Source organism: Delphinus delphis, chromosome 11 (genome assembly GCF_949987515.2).
Source record: "Delphinus delphis chromosome 11, mDelDel1.2, whole genome shotgun sequence".
NCBI lineage: Eukaryota > Metazoa > Chordata > Mammalia > Artiodactyla > Delphinidae > Delphinus > Delphinus delphis.
In genome coordinates, this window is record NC_082693.1 from 86,212,778 (window position 1) to 86,236,600 (window position 23,823).

The following is a 23,823-nucleotide window of genomic DNA, read 5'->3' on the forward strand; positions in this document are numbered from 1 at the left end:
GGCAGATTTACATTCCCTGTATGGCGCTGAGGTTTGTAAACAGGAGACAGTGGCCAGGGCTGACCGGGCAGGCACCGATGGAAAGTTAGCGCCAGCAGCAATGATAGAGCAAGCGACAAGCCCACCCCGAGCACGCAGTTAGATTCCAGGAGACAGCACTTGGCCAAAGGCTGGCTGGTGTACCACCTGCATCAGATCCTCCGTCTGGGGAGGAAAGGGGGATGCTGACTGCCATAATGCAGATTCCAGGGCCCAGCCCAGACCTATTGAATTCGAGGATGAGGACAAGCTGGGATGGGCACTTTTTACAAGCTTCCCCCGTGATTCTGCGGCACTCTTTAGTTTGACCTTAAACCACAGTCAGTGTGGCCGGGATGGCACTCCTTCTGTAACTTAAATACTATGCAGTCATATTAAATGCTCGATGATTAAGGAAAATTCATGAACTGCCCATCTAGAAAGAGGGGAATTTAAAACAAGCTACTTCCTTGAAGGGACTCAGTGACCTGTATTAATTTGCCCCTGAGAAAGGGAAGGTTTGTTCCCAGAGGACATCTGGCTCATCCTAGCCCGAGGCAGGCCTGTGGATGCCCGGAGGCCACGGAAGCTGGCTGCTCATGGGTTACTTCATGCTCTGCAGGCCACCTGGAGCTCCCACGCCTGGTCAAAGTGAATGTGTCCAGAGGAGCAGAGAGGAGGTGAGCTCTGGAGCCCCCCATCCTGCCTGCTCTGTGAGAGAGGGTCTAGCCGGGGCTGTGAGAAGCCCCCTCTTACGGGGATCCGCTGGAAATCTCTTAAGAAACCATCCCAAGGCCCCCTGCAGGAAATGGTCTCCAGTAGCACAAGAGATGCTACACAGGCAACACCAGCATCACAAAAATACTGAAAACGCGAGGCTTGTTCAGCTGGGACTCGAGTGGCCAAGCAGGGGGTTATTTTTGGACTCTCGCATTCCTGAAAGCCAAACGCAACACCAACTCAGAAATCTAAAGCTCAATGACTCTTCTTCCAGGTTTCAATAGCTCTGGGGGGAGGACAGACCAGATCAGAGGGCTGAGGTTACTTCTAAGTTGGACAGCCTCAAGTAGTAGCATCTGATCACTCTGACACTGTTTATACCACAGCTTGAATAAGCTTAGGATTGTGCAACTTCGATTTATCAAGCTCCCAGCCCAGCAGAGCCCCAGCCAGAACTGCTAAGAAAGCCAGCCTCAGCCCCTTGGCCCTGTCATCAGTCACAGGAACTTGGCCCAGGTGCCCCCTGCACAGGGAGGTACTCAGACAAACATGTCACAGCCTCAGTTTCCTCATCTGCAAATAAGGTGACAAGAGCACGGACCCCACGAGGTTGCTGTGGGGATCGTATCAGATTGTGTATATGATGAAGGGCGAGAAGGCATAACCAGCAACATCATCACTGGCAGATGTTAGAGCTACAAGGGCCCCAGAATGTTCTATGCCAGCCCCCTCGTTTTACAGATGAGGAAACCGAGTCCCAGGGAGATTAAAGTACAGGCCCAAGTTCACGAAGCTAACAGCAGTACTGGAACGGCAACAAGCGTCCTGATTCCCACTCCACTCCTGGATACATCATACCCTGGGTGGGGATTCCTAACCAAATTCCAAACCACAGCTAGCAGCAGGACTGAAACTGCCACCCCAAAAAAGAGGGTTTAAATTCACATTTACATGTGAGGCAGGCCCCAGCACAGTGAAGTCCCCAGAACTGCTGCATTATTAATAAACTGAGGTGGGGGCGTGGGGCGGAGGTGACAGCCACTCCTAAGCGTGTTGGCAATTTAGGACCCGTTTCACAGCACGATGCGTGATTTCATTTCCATCTGACGCCAGGGGGCTGTCCTCACACAGACCTGCTGGGGACACTTTTCAGTCCAATTCAGTCCGATCCTTGTTCCAATATCTGAAGCTTGATTTGATATCACACGTGAGTAGGCATACCTGGGCGGTTCTTCTCCCGTTATTTCTTAATTCACTGAAAACATTGCTTTTAAATATTAACTTCAGGCGGCCACTGAATCACTGACCTTGGGAACCAATGAAAAAGGGACACAAAAGACCAAAGAAACATTAGTCTTCCAAAGGGAAAGGAAATTAGCCAACTGAGTTTAGCTGATCCAGGTAAGCAGAACAAAGAAAAAAAGAAAGTTTTTTAATTTCTTAAGATGGTAGGATACATGTAACACACACACACAAATTAAAGGGCATGGCTTTAAATTTTATATTTTAACCATGGGTGATTTTAAAGATAAGTGAAAGAAAAGAGTCCTCAGAGGTTATTTTTATACTGACAGAATCCCTCTTAGGCGAAAAACGGGCATATAGCAATTAGAGCGCAAAGACGGATCAGAGAGGGAAGAGATATGGGGACATATGTATATGTATAACTGATTCACTTTGTTATAAAGCAGAAACTAACACACCATTGTAAAGCAATTATACTCTAATAAAGATGTTAAAAAAAAAAAAAAAGACGGATCAGACAGGGAAGGAATAAGAGCCCGGGCTGCAGTCTGTCCCCGCCCCCACCCCCAGAGGCCTCATTCATCATCTCCTCACAAGCAGCAGCTTCTTTTCCTTCCAGGAGAAGCTCTCAGCTCTCAGTGTCCATTATCCCTGCTCCACAGCCGCTTCCCCCCCCGCTGGACCCCCCCATCGCCCCCCACTCCCCCCCAACATCCTCTCCCCACCCCACCCCCCACCCCACCTCCCGGCACAATCCATTTGGATGCTTGTCAGCCCGCTAATTACCGCCCGGCCAACCTGCTACCAGGGATGTTGTCACAGAAGCACCTCCAGCTACAAAGGCACAGCCCCCACCCAGCTCTGCCAGCCCAACCCCCAAGGCGCATGCTCAGTCCCAGGTGGAAATTTCCTGCCACCCCATCAGGCCGGTTGCCTCCATGGGCCTCACCCACACCCATCACTCAGTGCCTACCCTCAGGGCGGTTGGGGCAGGGGTCTGTGGTCATTACAGGGACTTAAGGAGCAGCCTGGGTGTGTCCATGCCCCTGGACATTTATGCTTGTCATTTCCTCTGCCCGGATCCCCCCACACCCTACTGTCTGCAACTAACTTCTCCAGCTGACCCCCTCCTCCGCACCCACCCCCTGCAATAAGCCCCCGAAACGCACATATAGGTCCCCTTTCCTAACCTTGCTCACCATTACTTACAGGCTTCATTCACACAGAGACCGTTTCTGTTTTATTCATTGCAACATCTCCACTGCCTGGCAGGTAACTGGTGTTCTGTATACGCCAAAGAGCTGTGGCTGACATGGTCCCCAAGTATGAAGAAGGACCTTTATGAAACCATACAACAGTAATAGGGCATCTGATTCCACTCAACCCAGCCCCCAGCCCCCTGCCACTGAGTCTTCTTTGACCTGGCTAAACTCTCAAGTGCTGAATCCCTGCTTGTCCCAAAATCATTGAGCCTCAACTTGCTCATCTTTAAAATGGAGCAATAATAGTGCCCACTCCAGAAAGGCTGGGAGAGAATTCACAACAATAGCTAGTGGTAATCATGCTAATTCCCAGTTATCAAGCCCTTACTGTGTGCCAGGCACTGGGCACCATCCTCAACATCCTCTCAACAGCTCATTCATGAAATTCTTACTAAAAGAGTATTTCTGCTTTCTCAGTGAATTTAAACTGAGTCTGAGGAAGGTGAAGTAACTTGCCCTAGGGCACACAACTAATGAACAGGAGAGCTGGGTCTCGGGAAACCCAAAGACCACACTCTGAATCTCGGTAGCAACACTGACAAAGCACGTAGCACAGCGCCTGGCGTTTAGCGGGTGTCTGTAAAGAAGGCTGAATCGGAGTCTCCGGAGATGCAGGCGCCACCCAAGCCACACCGCACCGCCTTGTCCCCACCCCAAGTCTTTTCTTATTCAAATCAGTCCCATCTTCAAAAGCACATCCACTGGTGTTTCTTGCTGCTCTCTGCAGGGCCAGGCAACACAGCTGAACAAAAGGCAGAATCAGACCAGAGGGTCCGGGAAGCACATCCCTAAAATGCAACAGTGAGTCAATTCTCCAGCAAGCAATCCTGGGAAATCTGCTCTAGATAAGGTACCGATCAAGGTCCTGCAGATCATGGACCGACCCCTCAAGTTGCTTACAATCCCATGGAGAGGGCAATGGACAGGCTCTCCCTGCCCTGCACCCATTCATCCTTCTACTAGTCGGAGCACCCTGACATTGCACTGGGGCCCACCCCTATCCCACTGCTAAAGAGACTGACAGTCAAGATACTGCACCCTCCCCATGCCAAAGGGGAGACACATGACCTACAGTTTGGCCAAGGAGATGCTCTTCCTAGGACTCTGAGACCCTTCCCAGCAAAGTGTTCTTTTGTGAGATCACAGGCAGAAACTGATGTAGAAGTCCTTCCAGGCCTCATTCTCCCATTTCCACCCCCAAGTCTCCCTCATGCTCCTAAGAGGAGAATTGAGTCTCACTTTGCCCAGAGTATGAATTTTCCCATCCCTGACAAGAGCCAGGAGAGAATCTCCCCTGTCCTCTTTGCTCACTCATGTCATGTGCCTTACACTCCATCATCCCCTCCATAAGATGGGCCTCTGACTACTTCACTTGACTGGTACTAGTTGAAATACCGTCTTCAGGACCCATCCAGATTAATTCTTACAATAATTTCCTCTCTCACCCCAATAAAGACATAGTAAATTACTGTGGAATTTGGCCTTTTTTTCTGGCTGACTGGGGGTTCAGTCAGGTTGTTTTGACCAATCTTGCAAGAAAGGTGCAGAAAGTCCAACGATATTCCCTGCCAGATAATATTCTACCCTATAAAATATTACCAGTTGTTATAAACTGAATTGTCTTCCCCTCCCCCCAGCAAATTCAAATGTTGAAGCCCTAACCCCCAATGTGACTATTTGGAGGCAGGGCCTTTAAGGAGGTGACTAAGGTTGAATGAGGTCATAAGGGTGGGGTCCTGATCTAACAAGACTGAAGTCCTTGGAGGGAGAAGAAGAGACCCCAGGAGCACGTGCTCACTGAGGAAAAGCCATGTGAGGCCACAGGGAGAAGGCAGCCATTTGCAAGCCAGGAAGAGAGGTCTCACCAGAAACCAACCCTGCCGGCACCTTGATCTTTGACTTCCAGCCTCCAGAACTGTAAGAAAATTAATTTCTGTCATTTAAGCCACGTACGCCATGGTATTGTTACAGCAGCCCAAGCAGACTAATACGCCAGTCGTTGTCTGTACTACCTAAATCACAGTCAACACATAATATAACAAGAGGGAGAGTCATTCACGGTCAATACCAGGAATAAGAAGCAGAGACGGCAGGATAGGAACCCTCATTCACCCCTGCGTCCCCAGCAACTAGGGAAGAGTCCGGTCCCATAACAGACATTCAATAAACACGTGTTGAGTTGAACTGAATTAAACATGCTGAATCCCATCAGTCATAATTTTTATAAGAATGTTCACCCAGGGCTTCCCTGGTGGCGCAGTGGTTGAGAGTCCGCCTGCCGATGCAGGGGACGCGGGTTCGTGCCCCTGTCCGGGAAGATCCCACATGCCGCAGAGCGGCTGGGCCCGTGAGCCATGGCCGCTGAGCCTGCGCATCCAGAGCCTGTGCTCCGCAGCGGGAGAGGCCACAACAGTGAGAGGCCCACGTACCGCAAAAAAAAAAAAACAAAAACAAAAGAATGTTCACTCATCCACCCACTACCACCAACCTGGGCCAAAATCTACAAGTTGCTGATGTCAGATTCCCAATTCCACTCTGGTCCACCTTGATTCTATACTTGCGGGTGAGACCGCAAACCCGTGTATGCAATACCAAGGTGTGTAAATGCCCCCCCCACCATGTACACAGTGCCATCTCGCTTTATTTTACTCTCCCTACCCCCATGAGACAAATTACTTATTTTGCAGGAGAAAGAAACTGATCCTGCAGAAAGGAACTCTCTGAGTCCCCACAGGTCATAAAGGCAACACCCCAAGTTCCAACCCAGGTACTTGGATTCTGTGGCCAATACTACCTCCACTGGGCCACACCTGTTTCCAAGTGTCGTGAAATCCATGCAACCACGGGGTGAAGGAGAAACACCCCAAGTCCTGGCACTGTGATGCTTCTTTTCTCCATTGTTTAAACCCTGGGGAGAACGAGCTCAGATATCAGACTGTTCAAATGTCGTGGGCGATCTGGCTGGGGAGCTAATCAGAGCAATTTGAGTGCACGGCTAAACGAGGACACCCCTTCCTGGACCAAGCCCTGCCTTTATGGCAACACTTCATAAGAACCATTCCCTTACAATACAACTGTCAAATCCAGCAACCGCAGGCCAGAAACATCCCAGCTGAACCCTGCCAAGCTGCTTTCTGATGTACTGTACACACAAATACCAATATTCCCCAGATGTTCTCCATGTAAAACATTTGGTTTGAGACACAGCCCTCCTTTCCCAAAAACTCTTACATTTGTTTAATGGACTCATACAGTTCAGCTAAAATATCCTGGAGCAGACATCTGAAGCCAGCCAGGCTCTGATGCAAGCATCCCATCTGCAGAAAAGAAGAACAAGTAAATAAGACGGTCCTCCCCAAGATTTATGCTCCCTGCATCTTTAAGCAGGTCATAAAATGTAAGCTATGTACGGATAATAATGCAAGTTGCTTTCAAGTGTGTTTCTGAGTCCATCTCGGTACTAATCTAAGACTGATGTTCAAAAGGGCAGTGGGTCTGGCTGGCATGCTAAGGAGGAGGCCACATTCTGTTTCTTACTCCCTCAGAAAAGAAGTTAAAAAAATCTGTCACTTGAGCAACCTAGATGATTGAGGTGAAGGTAGGTTTTCTCTTGGTTTTCGTTTTCCAAATATAGCAATAGCTCCTTTATTCCAAAGTCACTTGTCCCTCCGGAACACAGGTAAGATGTGGCGAAATGAGAAATGTACTGGACCTTGAATCAAGAGACTCATCTCAGCCACATACTAACTGAGTGAGCCTGGCCGGGTCAACTCTCCCCAGAATGGCTCATTCTTTTACAAGAGAAAACAGAATCTCATCAGGTTCATTGTCAGGGCCCATTCAGCTCTGAAGACTGTATGAGAAAGGAAACGAACTCTTAGAAAAGCCACCCCAAGAAATGGCATAGACTCCATCCACTGAGCCCCTGAAGATGGTCACCCCATGTTTTCCTGCTGACACAATTCTAACAAGCTTGTCATGGCAAAGCTGCAGAGAAGTGGCATATGGAACTAGAAAGCCACTAGAGACAGCCTCCCTGGTGGAATCAAGACCGGACGACTGGCTTTTACCTTTCGTCTTTAACTTTTCTGTGTCTTGTGAGTTTTCAGTATTGAGCATGCATTATTTTTGCTAGAGTGAAAAGAAAAATGTTATCATTTAAAAAAGGGTCACAAAAAGGCATGGAAGCTGATGAAGGAGCAGATAGACAAACTATAAATAGCAGACATGAGAACTCCAAAGTACAGTACTGAGAACCATTTAGAAGTTCCCCAAAAGACTTCGAGAAAAGGTTTAACTACCTTCAAGGTACTTCGTTTTAAGAAAGCAAGAAAGTGTGCATCCAACTGAGAAAGATTTCCATAAGAAATGGCTACAATTTTCTAAAAGATTGGCTTGTATATAAGCGAGCTTCAATTACCTGGAAAACTATATTTAGAGCTCTCTATTATAACCTTTCAGTATTTCCACTTAACCAATGCATCAGATTAACAAGAATTCTCCACTTTCTTGACTGGGCTCATGTCACGTTGAACCCTAGGGGCCGCTGGGCTGCTCTCTGCTTCTTCCACCCTCTTCTGTTTTACTAGCCAACTCCCCACCACCATCCCAGCCAAGCCAACTGCCCCAATATGGCAGCTTCTATAGTCCATGGAGCACCTCATCCTCCCAAAACGCCAGCAAATCATGGTGTAATTGTAACTTCCTCCATTTGAGGATAAAGATCCCCAGATTCATCACTGCCAAGAAAAGGCAAAATGCAATGAGACAACATACAAAAAATGCCCAATACTGTCCAACATACAGTACGTACTGCAAAGCCCCTTTTAAAATTATTATTATTAACAAATAGGCCACACGCAGAAATGTGTGTAAGAACCCTGCAGTGAGACCTTCAAAATACGAGGTTGAGAGGATGGTGTCAGAGGGCAAAGTGAGACAGGGCTTGGGAGAAGAGGAACAGCTGTAGCCTCTTTTGAAAGAGGACATGTCGGGTCACCCCAGTAAAAGAAGTCCTTCCAAATGTACTTCTGTAACCGTCAGGGAATCGATTTTGCAGGACGGAATTATTTCCCTGAAATAAATAGACACACAAAAGTCGCCACAACTGGAGCCTAACAAGAAAACAAGCCAGCTGCTGATTTACAAGCAGCGTCTGATGCAACAGAGCAAAAGGTCCGCAGCTCAGGTCCAGCGGGATGGCTCTGGACACACCAGCCCTCCGTGGCGGAAGCACACTGGGAGCCACATAGGGGAGGGGCCTCACCTTGCTGTGGGCAAGGTCCCAGGTGGACCAGGCATGGATGGGACACCTTCAGGAGCGCAGACCCTCGGGCCTCCGTCATCACCATGCTCCACCATGGTCTCAGCTCCAGCCGTGCACCTAGGCGTCTGTTTAAAGATGGTGATGCCCGGGCCCCACCCACAGAGAGCGGCTAAAAGGTCCCTATAGGTGATTCTAATGCTCCGCCGGGACTGAGAACAAGCGGTGTAGCTGGAAGAGCCCACAGAGGGGTCAGACAGACCTGAGTTTTTAACTCTGGCGCTACCTTGCTTACTTGAGCAAATCAGTTACCCTTCCTGAGCATCAACTTTTTTAACTGCAAAGTGGGAATAACGGTCCCTTCATGACAGAGCTGCTGTGAAATAAGATGCTGCACGTCAACGGCCTCATGGAGGGTGATTATTCTACAAATGTTCTCTCCTCTCCCTTCGCTCCCCTTCTTTCAAGGTTCTCCCAAGTGGGTCAGGAGTTCTGGGCATCTCCCAACTCTAAGGGGCTTCCTGCCTTGCTAGGTGGGAAAAAAAAGGACGGGAGCGAGGCACATCTTTCCTTATGTTGGCTGTCCCCCATCACACATACAAAATACACGCACTCAGAACCCCTACTGGTGAAGTAGCCATATTATTCTACAGCAAAACTATGCAAAGAATGGAGAGTCACAAGAAGCAAAATGAGGGAACACCTAGCTTGTAAGATTTGCTTTGCTTTTCCTGGTGAGAGGAAGACCTAACCTGGGTGTGACACTTCCTCGGGAAGTCCCTGCCTCTGCCTCTGTCTCTCCTGTTAGCTGCGAGCCTCTTACACCTGGCAGCACAGGGGTGAGGTATAGTAGGCCCAAGGGAATGTCTGAATTAATTATGCTCTTTGAGGCCAGGGATGGGCATTTGTAGATCAACAGAGCTCCTAAGGCCCACACGTGTTAATCTCCTAAAAAGGCATTTCCTAAATATACCTGACTCTGATTCTGAGCAACTGGCAGAAAAGGATATAAAGGCACATTCGGCATTTGGGGGGCAGCAGCTCAAGGTCTAGTGACAGAGCAGCAGCCCCGCAGCACTTCCACGCTGGCATTCCCCTTCAAGTAGTGCAGACGTGGGCCAGTGACTTAATTTTCTGTGCCTCAGTTTATCCGCTGTAAAACGAGGATGATAATGCTGTGCATCTCTTAGGGTTACCATGAGGATGAATTAGGTCAGTGATCCAACGTGCTCAGACTACCGCCTGGCACAATTCCTGCTATGTAATTGTTTGCTATTATTATTACTCCATGGGAAAATAACAGGCAAAGAGACCTCAAACTACGGTTCCAATATAAAGGCATGGGGTCTTAGGGCCCTCCAGTTATCACAAAAGGAGGTAAGGACTGAAGAAAGTGGGGGGGTATATCCTCAGACGAATACAACGAGCTTTCCATTACTGTGTTTCCCAAGGACAGACCGTGGACCGACCCCATCACCTTCCCTTGTGTTATCTGGTTAAAATGCTGAAGATTCCCAGGTGTCCCTAAGTCGCACCCCAGCCCTGCCGGACCAGGCTCTCTGGGGTGGGTGCCAAAGATGGTGCATTTTAACTGGCACACCCAGGAGATTCCCATGTCCCCACAAATCTAAGAGCCCTTAGGCTGGCTAAGCTCATCAACTAGAGGGTCATGTCCGTTTGCCCACCATCCTGAGAGGCTTGCACATAGTACGTGCTCAACAAATACCAGATGAATCCATTCAAGAGTTACAGCTCAATAAGTAGTCAGTCAGTTGTTTTGAAGGTGGCAGGCACATGCAAAGCCATGCTAAACCAGACAGACAACTTCATTCATTTATTCTAAAAATCCTCACCGTGCTTACTATATACCTGGCACTGTTCTAGACACTGGAGATGCAGAGAAGATGATGAAGGAGGTTGTTTTAGAGATAATTCAAATGGTGACAAGTGCTGCGAATGGAGCTAATAAAGCAAGGAAACGGGTGGAGCATGTCTCTCTGTCATTAAACTCGGCCTCTAGAACAGCGCCACCCTTTAGAACTTTCTATGATAATGGAAATGGTCTTTCCTGCATTGTCGGATGGTCGCCACCAGCCCCATAGGGTTATCCAGCACTTAACATGTGGCTAGTATGCCCAAGGAGCTTAAGTTTTTAATTTTATTTCACTGTAATTAATGTTAACTTTAATAGGCACGTGTGTCCACATGAGACAGCACAGGTCTAGGGGCGGAAAGAGATTAGTAGACTGGAAATTATAACACAAAGCACTCAGTGCTATGAGGGTGAGGGAGGCGGGCAGAAGCACCATGTGTTATCAAATGCCTCTCACCCAATTACCAGATGACCTACCGTTCTCTGGCTCTCAGGATTGAAAGAACAAGGTGAGGTACAAGGCATTGTACTTGGGCTGGAATTTTTATAGGCCATGATCAGTTGGAAGTGGTATGCAGCCCGGCCAAGCCCCAGAGACTGTGGTTCAAGAACACACCACCATCCACAAAGCCTGCCCACAGCTGCCAGAGAGATCTCTCTCTTCCCCATCATTCCGCTGATGGTCATTTTGTCCTTGGCTACAACGTCCCACTGGGCCCTGCATGGATTTTACGAGATTTATTCGCTTCAAGCATAAGTACGGATACAAGCCTCCTAAATTCCACCGGAAAATTGGTGGCTAATCCAAACATTTCATAAAATTAGAGCTCATTGTGGGGCTGAAAGGAATTCAGACTGTGCCGCCACCAGAGAAATGCAAAATATTTGTTATAATTTTTTCCTTTGTGAGCTGTTTCAAGCAGCAAGTGCTTTTTCAGCTTGAAGTTAAAGGAGGCGCTGGGGCGGTGGGGGGAAGGAATGGGAGAGTTTTTGTTTTTGTTTTGTTTTCTCTGTGGTTTGCAAAAAGTATCACCAGATGATGAAAAATCGAGGAATCCTGCTGACTCCCTAATCCCTCGGCCAGCAGAGATAATAAACTTTCCCCATCTCGGCTGCACCTTGCCTTTATAAAGATGGTGTTTTTCTTGGAAAATGGTACATCTGCTCCTTAATTTTCTTCTTAGGCTTTAGCCCCAGAATCTTTCCTATGCTGAGATTTCATCAGCAAGAGAGAGACGGCCATCATTCATTCAGGCATGCGTGCAGGCCCGTCACCAATACTGATTTGCCAGGCACCATGCTAGGCACTTGAGATAACACCAGTAAACAAAACTGGTGGAAATCCCTGCCCTGGAAGAGCCTGCCTTCCAGGGAAGGAGGACAAACAAGGGAGGAGTTGGTGACTGCCACTTGCAATTTGGAGACAAGACCTGAAGACTCACCAAATGCAGAAATTGGATGGGGCTGGAAAGTAAGCTCCAAATCAGTCCCAGAACTCTCATCTCACAGAGAAATTAGCTGAAGCCGTAGAAGAGGCGTAATTCGCCCCAGGTCACACAGCTCAAGTTGTGGCAATGGTGGGACTGGCCCCCAAGCCTCCTGACAACATCCCCAGACTCCTAACACTCCACAGCCATTCCACAAACATGAGGTGCCTTCTTCCTGTGCACCAGGCACAGAACCAGGCACAGGGAGGACATAACTGAGTAAGACACGGAATAACTGGCTTCATGGAACCAAGTTCCTCCAGCTGCTATTTTCACAAGCCTGGACACAACTTCTCGGAGCAGTAAGTCTGGGTTCAGTGGGAGTCCACCCCACAGCGTGTGGGTGAAGGACCAAAGCAGGAAGCTGCACAAGCCTCCAAGGATCCGCGCCCATGAGAGGCCATGGAGCCCAACGATTACAACCTTGACCCTGAAGTCAGACAGCCCAGCCCTAGGTCCCAGCTCTGTGACTTTGGGCAAGGCTTGTGGCCTCTCTAAGCCTCTCCTTCCTGGTCTGCAAAATGAATGTACTAATAATACAGGCTCAAAGGAGAGGTAGCATGTAAAGTAGTTAGAACGGTGCCTGGCTCACACGCGCCACCCGATAAATGTTTCCTGCTATGACAACCGTTAGGGAAAGGATCCTCCTTCCGCTCTGGACCTTCCTACACATTCAAGAAGGTGGATACGACTCAGTGGAGATTTCCACTTCATTCCTCCCCTCTCCAGGACTTCTGCCACGAGCTGCCTGCACACCCACTCACACACTGGTTCCTTCCCCGAGCATTCCATTTGATTCTGCCTGGGAAACAGATATCAATTAACCACAAGGAAGATGCAAAGCGGGGTTCTCCCTGGAGCAGGTGCATCACTGCCCTGCCTTTCCACCCAAATACATTCACGTGCTGGGCTCTGAGCTCACCAGACCAACCCGAGTATCAGCCTCTTCCCTCCCACGGCTTCTGCTAGTTGGAGAAATAATTCACTTTCTAATCTACCAAGAGCTAGACAAGGTAGTAGCGTTACATCAAGGACCACTGAGAGCTTCTCAAAGTTTGCTGTCTTCTCTTCTGATACTGAGAAAATCATGGTTGCATAATGAATGTACTTGATGTAAAGGGATGAAATTCTAAGAGACCAAAGCACACACAAAAGAAATACAATAGGGAATCAGTGTCCTTAAATGGACCAGCAAGGAGGGGTAAGCGTTGACCACAAAGGCTGGGGATCTAGAAATGACAAGGGGCAGCTGCACGTTCTAGAACCAAGAGGTGGTTGAGCTCCTTTGGGGCAGAGGCTGTTCCCTGTTGCCATTGCCCAGCCCCACCCCACCACCTCCCTGGTGCCCACACAGGGCCTGGCACAGCGGTGGAGCTCAGCAAATATTTGAATAAATGTGTTTAAACGTGCAACCTGGGAGAGGCAGAAGGAAAAATGACAGCTATTTCTACTCCTCCTTGGAAGCCGTCTAGGGTCGTCGCCGAGAGCTCAGACAGATGTGAATTTCATTCCTGCCATCATCCCCCGGTCACAAATAGTGTGTCCCTGGGCCTCAGTTCCCTCTGCAGTAAAATGGGGGTTGTGAGAGCATCTCTCTCACTGGGACGGGGGGTGTCTAAGAACGACCGGGAATTCAGTGAGATGGTGCAGGCAACACACTCACCCCAAGGCCTGGTGAATATAAAGCGCTCCACAGAGGTGAGCTTGATGGACTGATTTCATCTTTAAGGATGAAAGACTAGTAAACATACCGGTCAATTCTTCCTTTTAAGTGAGGATGCCAAAAACATGCCTTCCACTGGGGAGAGGGCCCCTCCTTAGTCTTCTCCTCCTGCCTGGAGTCTTGCCTCCACCCGCCTGTCCCCAGATAGAAGGAGCTCCCTGGATGCTGAACGCCCCCCCCCCACACACCCCGTCGATGCTAAAAGCACTGGGAGACCCAAATGCACAATGGAGAGCAGAGGCAGCCACAGGCCTCCAGCCTCACTGGGACCAAAAGCAAAGTCCCCTAAACGCGAAGTCGCTAAGGAATGAGTGAAGATCCCTCCGAGCAGCCCAGCAGGATATGAGTTTGCCTTCCTCTGCATCCCAAATGATAACGGCTAATTTTTATCGAGAACTGGCTACATGTCAGGCACAGTTCTCGGCACTGTCCCTGACAACCCAGGAGGCAGGTTCTATTATCATCCCACTTCATAGATGAGAAAACTGATGAGGTTCTTTGGAAATGAGAACAGTCTAACTCACATAGAGCCTAGGCCAGAACTCACTTCACAGACATGCTTAAAAAGCAATGTCTGCCTTGAGCTGAATGGGAATGCAGACTCTCCTTACACTTGACAAAGCCTGCACCTAACAATCTGAAAAAGGTTTTGGGAGCTGAAGATACTTCCCCTTCCCGCAGCAAGACCTCCTGCCAAAAACCAGGCAGTAGGAAATGAAGTCTACGTTTCACCAGTTGCATTCAGCGAATCCCAGGATTCTCTTCCTATGCGCTGGCAGGGACCTTGGAGAGCATTTTGTCTTGGCCCCTAGATTTACAGGTGAAGAAAGGGGCTTCAACACCTGGGCACCTACTCTGTGATGCCCTGTGTCCAGGCTGCCCAAGGTACAAAGACAGCTGAGACCCCATCCTGCCTTTCCCAAGAGGGCTCCTTCCAAGGATAACATTCTCTGTGGGCCACACACTTTTCTAAGAACTTGACGTACAACTCATTTATCCTCACAACCACTCCCATGTCACAGATGAAGAAACCGAGTCAAGCTGACCATCTCAAATTTACACAGGAGGTTGGAGCAGGGTCTCAAACCCAGGCGCTCAGAACCAGCCCACACTCCCTTTGGATTCCTGGATTGGATCGTCCACTTCCCTTCCACCTTCCTGTGAGTGTCATTGGCAGCTGGGGTGAATCATACATGAGCTGAGCCCAACTCACAATGAAATGACAACAGCCAGCAAGGATTCCTTCCAACCTGCACCCATCAGCCGCTTGTGTGGCTTTCGAGCCACGTGAGCTACAAGGAGCATGACACCAGCGAGAGGGAATTGGGGACTTAAGGAAACACTGACAACGCAGCAGCTCCCTTTTTTTAAACTCCCTTTGGCCACAGAGTTGCAAGTTGCGCCCTGAGCCATCTGGACACCGCCCTTCCCCTCCCCTTCCAGGGAGGGAGGGAACCTACCACAGCAGCCTCTTAGCACCCTCCCACTGGAAATATCCAGCTGCCTCTCAATACCTCTAATGAAAGTAAGCGAAGTGGCATTCTTTTCTCGAGTTTAAAAGGCGAATCACGATGGTGTTTTTTCCAGACATACATTAAACTCCGCACTCCAGCCGGTTTACAATTCCTTAAGTACTTGATTTACAGCCCAGGGAGAAAATGTTTTGAAAATCTTGCAAATGCATTTCGTGTCTCCAGCTTGCCTGCTCTGCAGAGCTGATCACCGGGGATTCTCAGATGGGGGGCGGGCGACTCCCGGAAGTGTGGAAGTGACCCAAGGAGGCCACAGAGCTCCAAAGAACCACGGGGAGCAGCCGCCAGGGGTGGGAACCGGCTTCCCTCCTCCTCCCTCCAGCCGTTCAGAGCCGCAATGGAGACGCACCTGGCCGCGTGGGCCCTCCACCGCGGTCCACCTGGTGGTAAGGAGAGGGGTGACCCAGAGCAGGGTCACCCAAGGGCCCTTCCCCACCTTCTCAGGACTGCTGGTGCACTCTTGATGCAGCTATTCATTCGTGCATTCATTCATCCATTCATTCATTCTTACTGAACACCTACTGTATGCCTGGCACCCGGCTACAGGCCAGGATGCCGTGGTCAGACAGTGACCCTGCTTCCCTTCTAATGGGGGAGGAAGGGGAAGCTGTATACAGACAAAGCATCAAACCCACAAGCTCTGAAGGAAACCGACACAGGGCCAAGACAGGAGGACAGGGGAGTGAGAGTTTGGACAGCCAGTCAGGACCTGAAGGGTGTGGCAGATTCAGAGTTTAAGTCCTCAGCAACCCATGGGAGGGTTTAAAGCAGGGACAGCCACGACCTGGTATAAGAAGGCCACCAGGTGCTCGACGCTAGTACTTCTCAACACAGTAGTAATACCAGCTCTGGTTTTCAAGATACTATGCACAGGATCTGCGTTGCAAGCTTCCAAATCCTACTTCTCATGGCAATCGCACTTGGTCGGATATTGGTCGCCGCATTTTCAAGACGAGAGAACAAAAGCTCAGAGGAAACGTGCGGCTTGCCCAGGATCCTCCAGCCGCCGAGCCGCAGGGAGGCAAAGGAACCCAAGTCTGCCTGATTGTACAGCCATGACTTCTTTCTCCTCATTTATATACTCCCCTGCATCATTCTCAGACTCTTCCAGATGCGCTCATGACACGCCCCAACTAAGTTCTCGGGACCTCGATGGCAGGTCATATGCTGCTCTGAAACTTCCCACTGTCCTGGGCACTTTAGGAAGCCCTCATGAAATACACCCGGTTTCCTGCCAGATTGAAAGGAAAAGGGGTACCACCCCCAGCGGAGGATGTGTGTTCATCACAGGGAATCTTCAGCCCAGCCCCGGGTTAACATGCAGTTAACAGCTTACCGGAGAGCCTCGCCGTGAAGTCAACATCTGGCTGCTTCTGGACCATTTCCAGAGAATTTTATCAATACAGCCAGACTCCACTCACGGTGGGTCATCTGGCCCAGCCCCTCCTGTGCCGGGGCCTGGGATCTTCTCATTCCTGCGCTGTACAGTGGCGTCTGGGCCAGCGGAATGATAAATGCATTCTGCTTTAAAGCAGATACTTCACAAATCATAACTTACAGATGCTCCAGGACTTTCATGTGGGAAAGACAAATGAGACTTAGGCTGTCTGACTCCAGAGCCACTGAGGACAGGAAGCCACAGCCAGGAAGGCTCTCTCCCCCCTAACAAGCTCATGAGCAAATGTAACAGAAAGAGAATTCGTGCAGGGAAGGGTCTGCCTGGCTTTGCAGACTATGCTACGTAACCCGCCATTCATTTCCAGCCATTGTCTTTCCTTGCCCACAAATCGGAAAGCTCCTTGAGGTCGGGGGTGGTGACCTCCAGCCTCCACACCTCCTAAAACAGTCCCTCGCTCACTGTACTCACTGTATTCCCTTCTGTGCCATCCTACAAGCCTTTGCGCGGGACCTACTATGTGCCTGGCACACTGCTAGGCACAGACAGTAGGTCCAAGACGGTTAGAAGGGGCTTCCCAGCAGCCAAGACACCTCAACTCAATCCTTATCTCCTGCGGCTTCCCAGGAGGAAGTGAGATCAGACGTCCTGGAGTGGGGTGGGTGCATTTCTGTCTGCAGGCCGGGAAGTGAACCAGCTGACAGCCCGAGGCCCCCTAGGGATTCCAGAACCTGAGGATGCTGAAGGCGCAAAGAACAAAGTGTGTGCCCAGGAGGAGAGCTCTCTGACCTGCTTCATTAAAACAGACCCGTGGCCCAACAAGCAGAGGCCTCTCTCCCCCAGCACCGTGCTGAGCCTTATCTTCTCACAGCTCAACTCCTGCGAAAACCTCCAGGCTGGCTCCCTACTCCAAGCCGGCACACCAGACCCATGGGCTCGGAGCCCCCGCTGCGATCAGCGCCCAGCTCAGCCCACCTAGAGGAAGGGAGCTGGCCAAGGTCTCTGCATTCACGCTGCCTGGGTCCAGACCCTGGCTCTGCTGCTGCGTGTGACCCTGGCAATTAGCGAACCCCTCCGTCTCTTCATCTGGGAAATGAAACGATTGCAGGATTGTCACGAGAATTAAATTAGTTAAATGGACCTGGCACATTAGAAGCACTCAAGAAGAATTAGCCGCTATTATTATCATTATTATTATTAAACGGTATTATTATTCCCCCCATCCCATATCACCAACCTTGCCTCCCACTATGTCCCAGCATACACCCTGCATTCCAAGACATCTGGCCTGCTCACCCTGGAATCTGCCCTCTGCCCGAAAGCTTCCATATTTCAGTCTTCGGAAACCCAAATCAAGGGTCATCTTCAACAGCCCCTGCCCTCCTTAATCCTACAGTACGCCCTCTCTCTATACCCTTCCTGAACAACAAGAAACCCCCCCAGGAGAAAAACCTCCCCATGGCTAATCTTCCGGCACATGAGTGAAACACCGCACCCAAATCCAGAGGTCACCTGCTGTGCATCAAAAAGAAGGTTTTCCACTTCAACAGCAGCAATGGGTCTCAACATAGATAAACCTGTCTGACACTGCCTAGCTATTTGATCCTGGGCAAGTTACTTAACCTCCCCAAGCACTGTTTTCCCCACTGGTTAAATGGGTCTAACAAGAGTGCGCACCTCTTAGGATCGTGGTGACGATCAGAAAATGTCCGTAAAGCACTCAGCACAGCGTGACACACCACAAACTCTCAAAAGTATCCGCTGGTTGTAGTAACAGCGGCAGCAGCAGCAATACAGGAGGGGGTGTTCCTGTCTAGCACGGAACTCAATTTAATGAACTGATCTTCGATGAGCTACATTCCCACTTGAACATCTCCAGAAGTAATCAATTCCTGTATAGAAGAGGTACCCATGGCCTAGCAACTGCTCACTCTGTCTCTTCCACCAGACTGTAAGTTCCTCGGGACTTATCCATGTGTATGTCCCAGAATTTAACATGGTGAGAAGCATATGGCAGATGGTAATAAATCTTTGTTGAACTGAGCAGAATTAGCTCAATAGTTGTAAGTACATTTCATCTTTGCTACTAGATTATAAGCTCTTTAAGAGTGAGGCTCGTGTCTTGCTCCAGTAAAGATTTATTAAATGAGTGATGGAAAAATACCAAACTAAGAATCAGGTTTCTTAGACCCAGCCCAGTCACTCACCAGCTGTGCAACCTCAGAAAAGTCACTTAACAATTCTGTACCTTATTTTTCCCGCCTCAAGGATGAGAAGTTTGGACCACGTGTCTGCCGAAGTCCCTTCCCCCCTGAAACTGGGTTTGGGCCTTAGCTGCGACAGGGCACCTCAGCCACCATGCGTATGGCAGCCACGCGCAGGCCAGCTTACTAATTTGCAACCCCGATCTGCAATTTTCCAGCACCAGGCTATCAATAACTTTGGGCCAGTGCTTAAAACATCCGTTTTTAGTCAAATCATCCCTTTGCTGGGCAAGGATGCCCCATCACCCACGCACCATGGCAAACTGGGGGCACGATTTGCCCGCCAGCCCTGCCACTCCCATGCCAGACCCCTCCCGGAGACCTGCTTCCTGCTCACACCACGTCACGTACTGCTCACAGGAGCTAACCTGGTGCAGAGGGAGAGTTGAACTTAGCCCTTGACGGTGAGGTGATCGCATAACACCTCTCCCCAAAACGTTGTTTGTTTTTGCCCTTGAATTTTTTGGCAATGCTCTGTGCAGCCTGAGGGTCCAGGGAGTTTGGCTCAAAGAAAATGCCATGTTATAACATTGGGGCTCACTACACAGCCCTGCCTGAAACTGTATCAAAACAAAAGTTGTGCAATAAACAAAGCCCAAATTCAAGGCCTTAGAAATGTGTTCAGATCCTACCAGAATCTGGCTGACTGTCGTGGCTTCCTACGGGTGCACTTCCCTAATTAACCTGAAAAGTTGATGATTTCTCCTTCCTCTCTCTGCGTGAGTTAACTGTCCAATGCATCATGCCTCTCTGATGGTCTTAAAATCTAAATGAAAGTCCAAGCGATATGAGAAAAAACATCTTTTAAAAGAGGAAAGTAAATTTGCTAATTTCCCTTTTTGAGGTTTTCTATAGGTTATTTTATTCAATTCTCACAACTAGTCCATGAAGTTGGTACTATATTAGCCCATTTCACAGATGAGGAAGTGGAGGTTTCTGAAAGTTACATAGCTTGCCCAAAGTCACAAGGCTAGTCAGGGATCAGTCAGGACTTGAACGTAAGCCAGGACTCTTAGCCCTTCTGCAAGAGTGCCTCCTTTGTGGGGCTTGTTAATCTCTGGAAGAAGCCACTTTGAGTCCTTTCTCGTGGACATGCTCAGGCAGCAGCAGCAAGACTACATTTGGGATGAAGAGGGGAAGATGCCTGGACCACGCAGAGGGCTGGACTAGCCAACTCCAAGTTCCAGACTCTGCAACTCTCTACGGAACTGCCTTTCACGGAGCGCTGATGCTGCATGGTATTTTGCTTGATTCAGAAGGCCCTTGCAGACGTGCAATTCTTATTCTTAAACACTTCTCTGTCTCGGGGGGCTGATTTCACAGCATCTCATGGAGCCTGACACCCAGCACCCGATTTCCGCCACTCGCATTGGCAAAGGAGCTGACAGTCACAGCTCCTCTCGGGAAGTGCTCTGAAGGGCGTGGGGACAAACGAAAATAAAACATCACTTCACAATTCTACCCAAAGACCTAAAAGGTAGAATTGAGACAGCGTGCTCTGAATTCTCCTAAACTGCACCCCAAAAGCGAATTGCGGATGTTTAGTGCATCCTCAGAACCAGAAGAAAACTCCAAGTTCACACTTCAGATGAAACTTCCTTGCTGCTCTTGACAGCTTCTGAGTCACCAAGCACTGTACAGGCAAGAACAACTTGCTGACCAATTTTTTTGATGTTTGTTTTATTTTCTGTCCAGTCAGGCACAGGGAATTTTCCACCTGACAATTCTTGTTTCTCACTTAAGTTCTGACACCATCTGTGAGCAGTGTGCTCAGCAGGGGAAGGACTTGAGGCCAAGGAAGGCTTCCCTTCACCCAACCTCGGTTTTCCCATCTGCTTAATGCAGGGTTTTCACCAGATGATTTTGCTAACATCCTAAGTTTATCTATCAAGTAGAAAGCAGTCTGGGGATTGCCAGTTTCTGGATGTGGATATGCTACCAGATTCAAAATCTTTGCATAATTTTTGAGTAAAACATGAGATGGAGCTGAAATGAATAGCACAATGGGAAACTGAACTAGGACTGGACAATACCAGAGCAGGACTCAAATCTTGCGGCTGTGAAATGAGCCTCTTCCGTTCTCAGGGCGCCCCCTAGTGGCCACTCGGCTAAATCCCGACGGAATGCTCAGAGTTTCTTCAAATAAAGGGAAAGACACCCACCAAAAGAGAAAGGCAGGCTACCGTCTACTGATGCAATCCCTTTCACTCTACCCTAGTCCGTGGATCAGACAGCAAGACAAATACCTGAGGCCCCAGTGAAGCTCGGAAAGATGTCTGCCATAAGACAAGCTTTCACTCTTGCAGTTAGTGGCAGCTCCCCAGGCTTCTGGTATCTGTGTCCCCTCACAAATCCCAGACACACCCTTACCACTCAACCCCTCACAAGCTCACATCCTCAACCTGCAGCTCCAACTGCGTCTGGTTTTCATTACTCCGCTTTCCAACTTCCCAGCGCGATTCTTCAACAGCTATTAAGACAACATGAGCAAGGAGCTAGGCTTAGTTTTTGCTTATTCAACATCCAGCCTGGGGAATATCACCTCAGACGAAAAGCATGAATGAAGTGCACGTTTCTCAGCCTCCTCTTCCACAGACCTGCAAGTGTGCTCCTCAAAGGTCATCTTTACAAACATCTCCTCTTGAAATTTTTCAACCTACAAAAATGGCACCTGCCCTCTCAATGACTTGCTTGCTATGGAATTTGTTGATAGGCGACAGCTTAAAAATACAAGGTACAATCTCTCAAATTTCCAATTAACCTATAACAGACTTTTTTTAGGCTATAGGATAAAGCCGTATCAACCCAAAGAGTGAAGCCTAGAATGAGGGAGTTACCCAGGTAACCAAATATTTGAGAATTGGGGGGCTGAACTTTCTGCCTGATGCCCCATTTTGTCCACAGAACTGTCCCTGCAAAGACGCAAAAGAAAAATACTGACATGAACCTACCACTTCATCCAACAGTCCATTTTGCTTTTTCCCTATGGTCATTTGTTAAGTTTATAATCAACCTGGGACGTGAAACAGCCCCCAAAAGTGTACACAAGGAGTGCCATAATTAGTTCCTGACTTTGGCCCCAAATCGATTAAAATCCATCTGATATGCTGCAAATCAAAGAACCATGTTAATTTCCTGCCACACACCACACAAAATCTTTCTGCAACAGTCAGTCACTTTGAACCCAAACCTCCAGCCACAAGCAGTGTGGATTTCAAGGGCCCGTTCTGCAGAAAGGAAAATGACAACACACCGAGGTTGGGACAATGCAGAGACCCCAAGGCACTCGAGGCGCTACTTGGGGCTGTGTAAATGGTCTTGGGACCCTGGCAGGGTTTCAGCTGTCACAAAGAGTGGGGGTGGCTGGGGCAGACCCCTTAAGCAATGTAGTAGCCCTGCAGCCAGGGCCTGAAATGCAATTGAGTCTGCAACTCAACGTCCGTGTGGCTGTCCATGCCCTAGGCATTTCAGTCCTCCCAGAAGCCAGCAACAAACTGTCACAACCCTCAGGCATGCAGCAGCCTTTACTTTTGTCCCCTAACCTTCTCTCTTAAAAACAGGCAGGAGTGCGTCCTCCCTTGCAGTGACAGCAGCATCGCGGTAACGGGGAGTGGGAGGATGCAGGGGAGGGGGGTCTCATTCATCTACAGGACATGGGGCTTGGGAGACCAGCTCCGAGCTGAGTTTGTGGTTCTGTCTGGAGTTAAAGCAATAAGGCATTCCAGGGAATGAATGCGTGCCCACGAGGGAGACCCCAACGGTCCCGACGTTGCAAAGTGTTTGCAAATCATAAACACTACTTTGCTGATGGGATCAAAACCCCCAAAATATGCGCAGACAGGATGTAACAAGTGTTTCGGGAGAAAGACACGCCTGAGCCACGGGGAGCTGGGGGGAGAGTGAGGAATCTGTCTGGGGGTTCCCGGGAAGCCCCCTCTCGGACAAGAGACCCTCCTCTGCGCCCCAGACCCCGCCGCGCGCGCTCTGGGTCCCCAGCCGCGTCTAGCCCGAGCCCCCCGGGTTTCCCCCCAACTCACCACTCGGCCCGAAAACCTCTCGGTGGCCCTCTTGACTTTGCCGTAGGTGCCTTTGCCCAGAGTCTCCTGCAGCTCGTAGCGGTGTTTCAAGTTGTGCTTGTGGTGATGCCGCTTCACCCCGTGCGGCTTCCTGGGCTCCGGGGCCGCCGCCGCGGGGGCTGCTGTCGCCCCCGCCCCCGCCTCCGGGGGAGAGCCCGGAGCCCCCGGCCCCAAGTCCGGGCAGTCCCCGGCCGCGGGCGCAGCGGCCCCCTCCATGTCCGAACGCGGGGCGAGCCGGGCCGGAGAGGGCAGGACAGGGCACGGCGCTCGCGGTGTCTGGGTCCCCGCCGAGGGAAACCTGGGCGCGCTCAAGGTCGCCCCTGCAGCATTGGGTAGGCGGCCGGCTCCCGCCCGGGCTGCGGCTGGGTCACTGGCGGCGGCGGGGACCGCACATCTGGCGCCCCCGGCGCGCAGGATCCGCGCACCGCCCACCAGCCGCGGCGAGCTGCGGCGCGTCGGGCGAGGTGGCGGCGGTGGCGGGGGAGGCGGTGGTGTTCGCAGGAGGGAGGGGAGAGGGGTGGCTCCGAGCGCAGGAGGGGGAGTGTTATGTGGGGCGCCGCGCCCCCGGACCCCTCCCCGGGAGGACGCGCAGACGGGGCGGGGGCGGAGGCGGCGAGCGCGGGCCGGCCCCGGGGGAGGGGGCGAGGGGCGAGGGGCGGGGCGGCCGGGGCTTCCCCCACCTCCCGGGACCCGGGGCCACCCCGAGCTGGGAGGGGGACGGGTGCGTGTCGCGACTCGCCCTTTGTGCTGCGCCGCCTAGGCCGCGGCGGCGGCGGCCGGCGGGCTTTGTCCTCGCTCGGCCGGGACGGAGACGGGGGATTCCCAGCCCGGGCGACCCCTCCCCGGGCGCGCCCGCCGCAACTACCGCGGGCCCTCCGCCGCCGCCGCCGCCACCGCCACAGCCTCCTCCGACTCCTGCTCCGGCCGCTCGGCCTCCCTTCCTGCCCGCGCCCTGGCGGCGGCG

The 23,823-nt window shown here is 50.6% G+C and overlaps 1 protein-coding gene across 3 annotated transcripts in view; it reads right to left on the bottom strand.

Moving 5' to 3' along the window:
- Positions 1-23,407, bottom strand: part of NUAK1 (NUAK family kinase 1) — a 68,707-nt gene extending 45,300 nt beyond the window's left edge. The window contains exons 1-2 of one of the 3 annotated variants that reach the window (XM_060025530.1): positions 3,183-3,195; positions 1,872-2,045 (exon numbers count right to left, since the gene is read on the bottom strand). Coding sequence is in view for 1 of the 3 variants with exons in the window: in XM_060025529.1 (XP_059881512.1) it covers positions 22,821-23,075 (255 nt within the window). In the remaining 2 variants the exon portion in view is untranslated. Of the gene's footprint in view, positions 1-1,871; positions 2,046-2,769; positions 2,811-3,182; positions 3,196-22,820 lie in introns of those variants that run through there. The other 2 variants (XM_060025529.1, XM_060025531.1) reach the window with 2 other exon arrangements.
- Between the last annotated feature and the right edge of the window lie 416 nt (positions 23,408-23,823).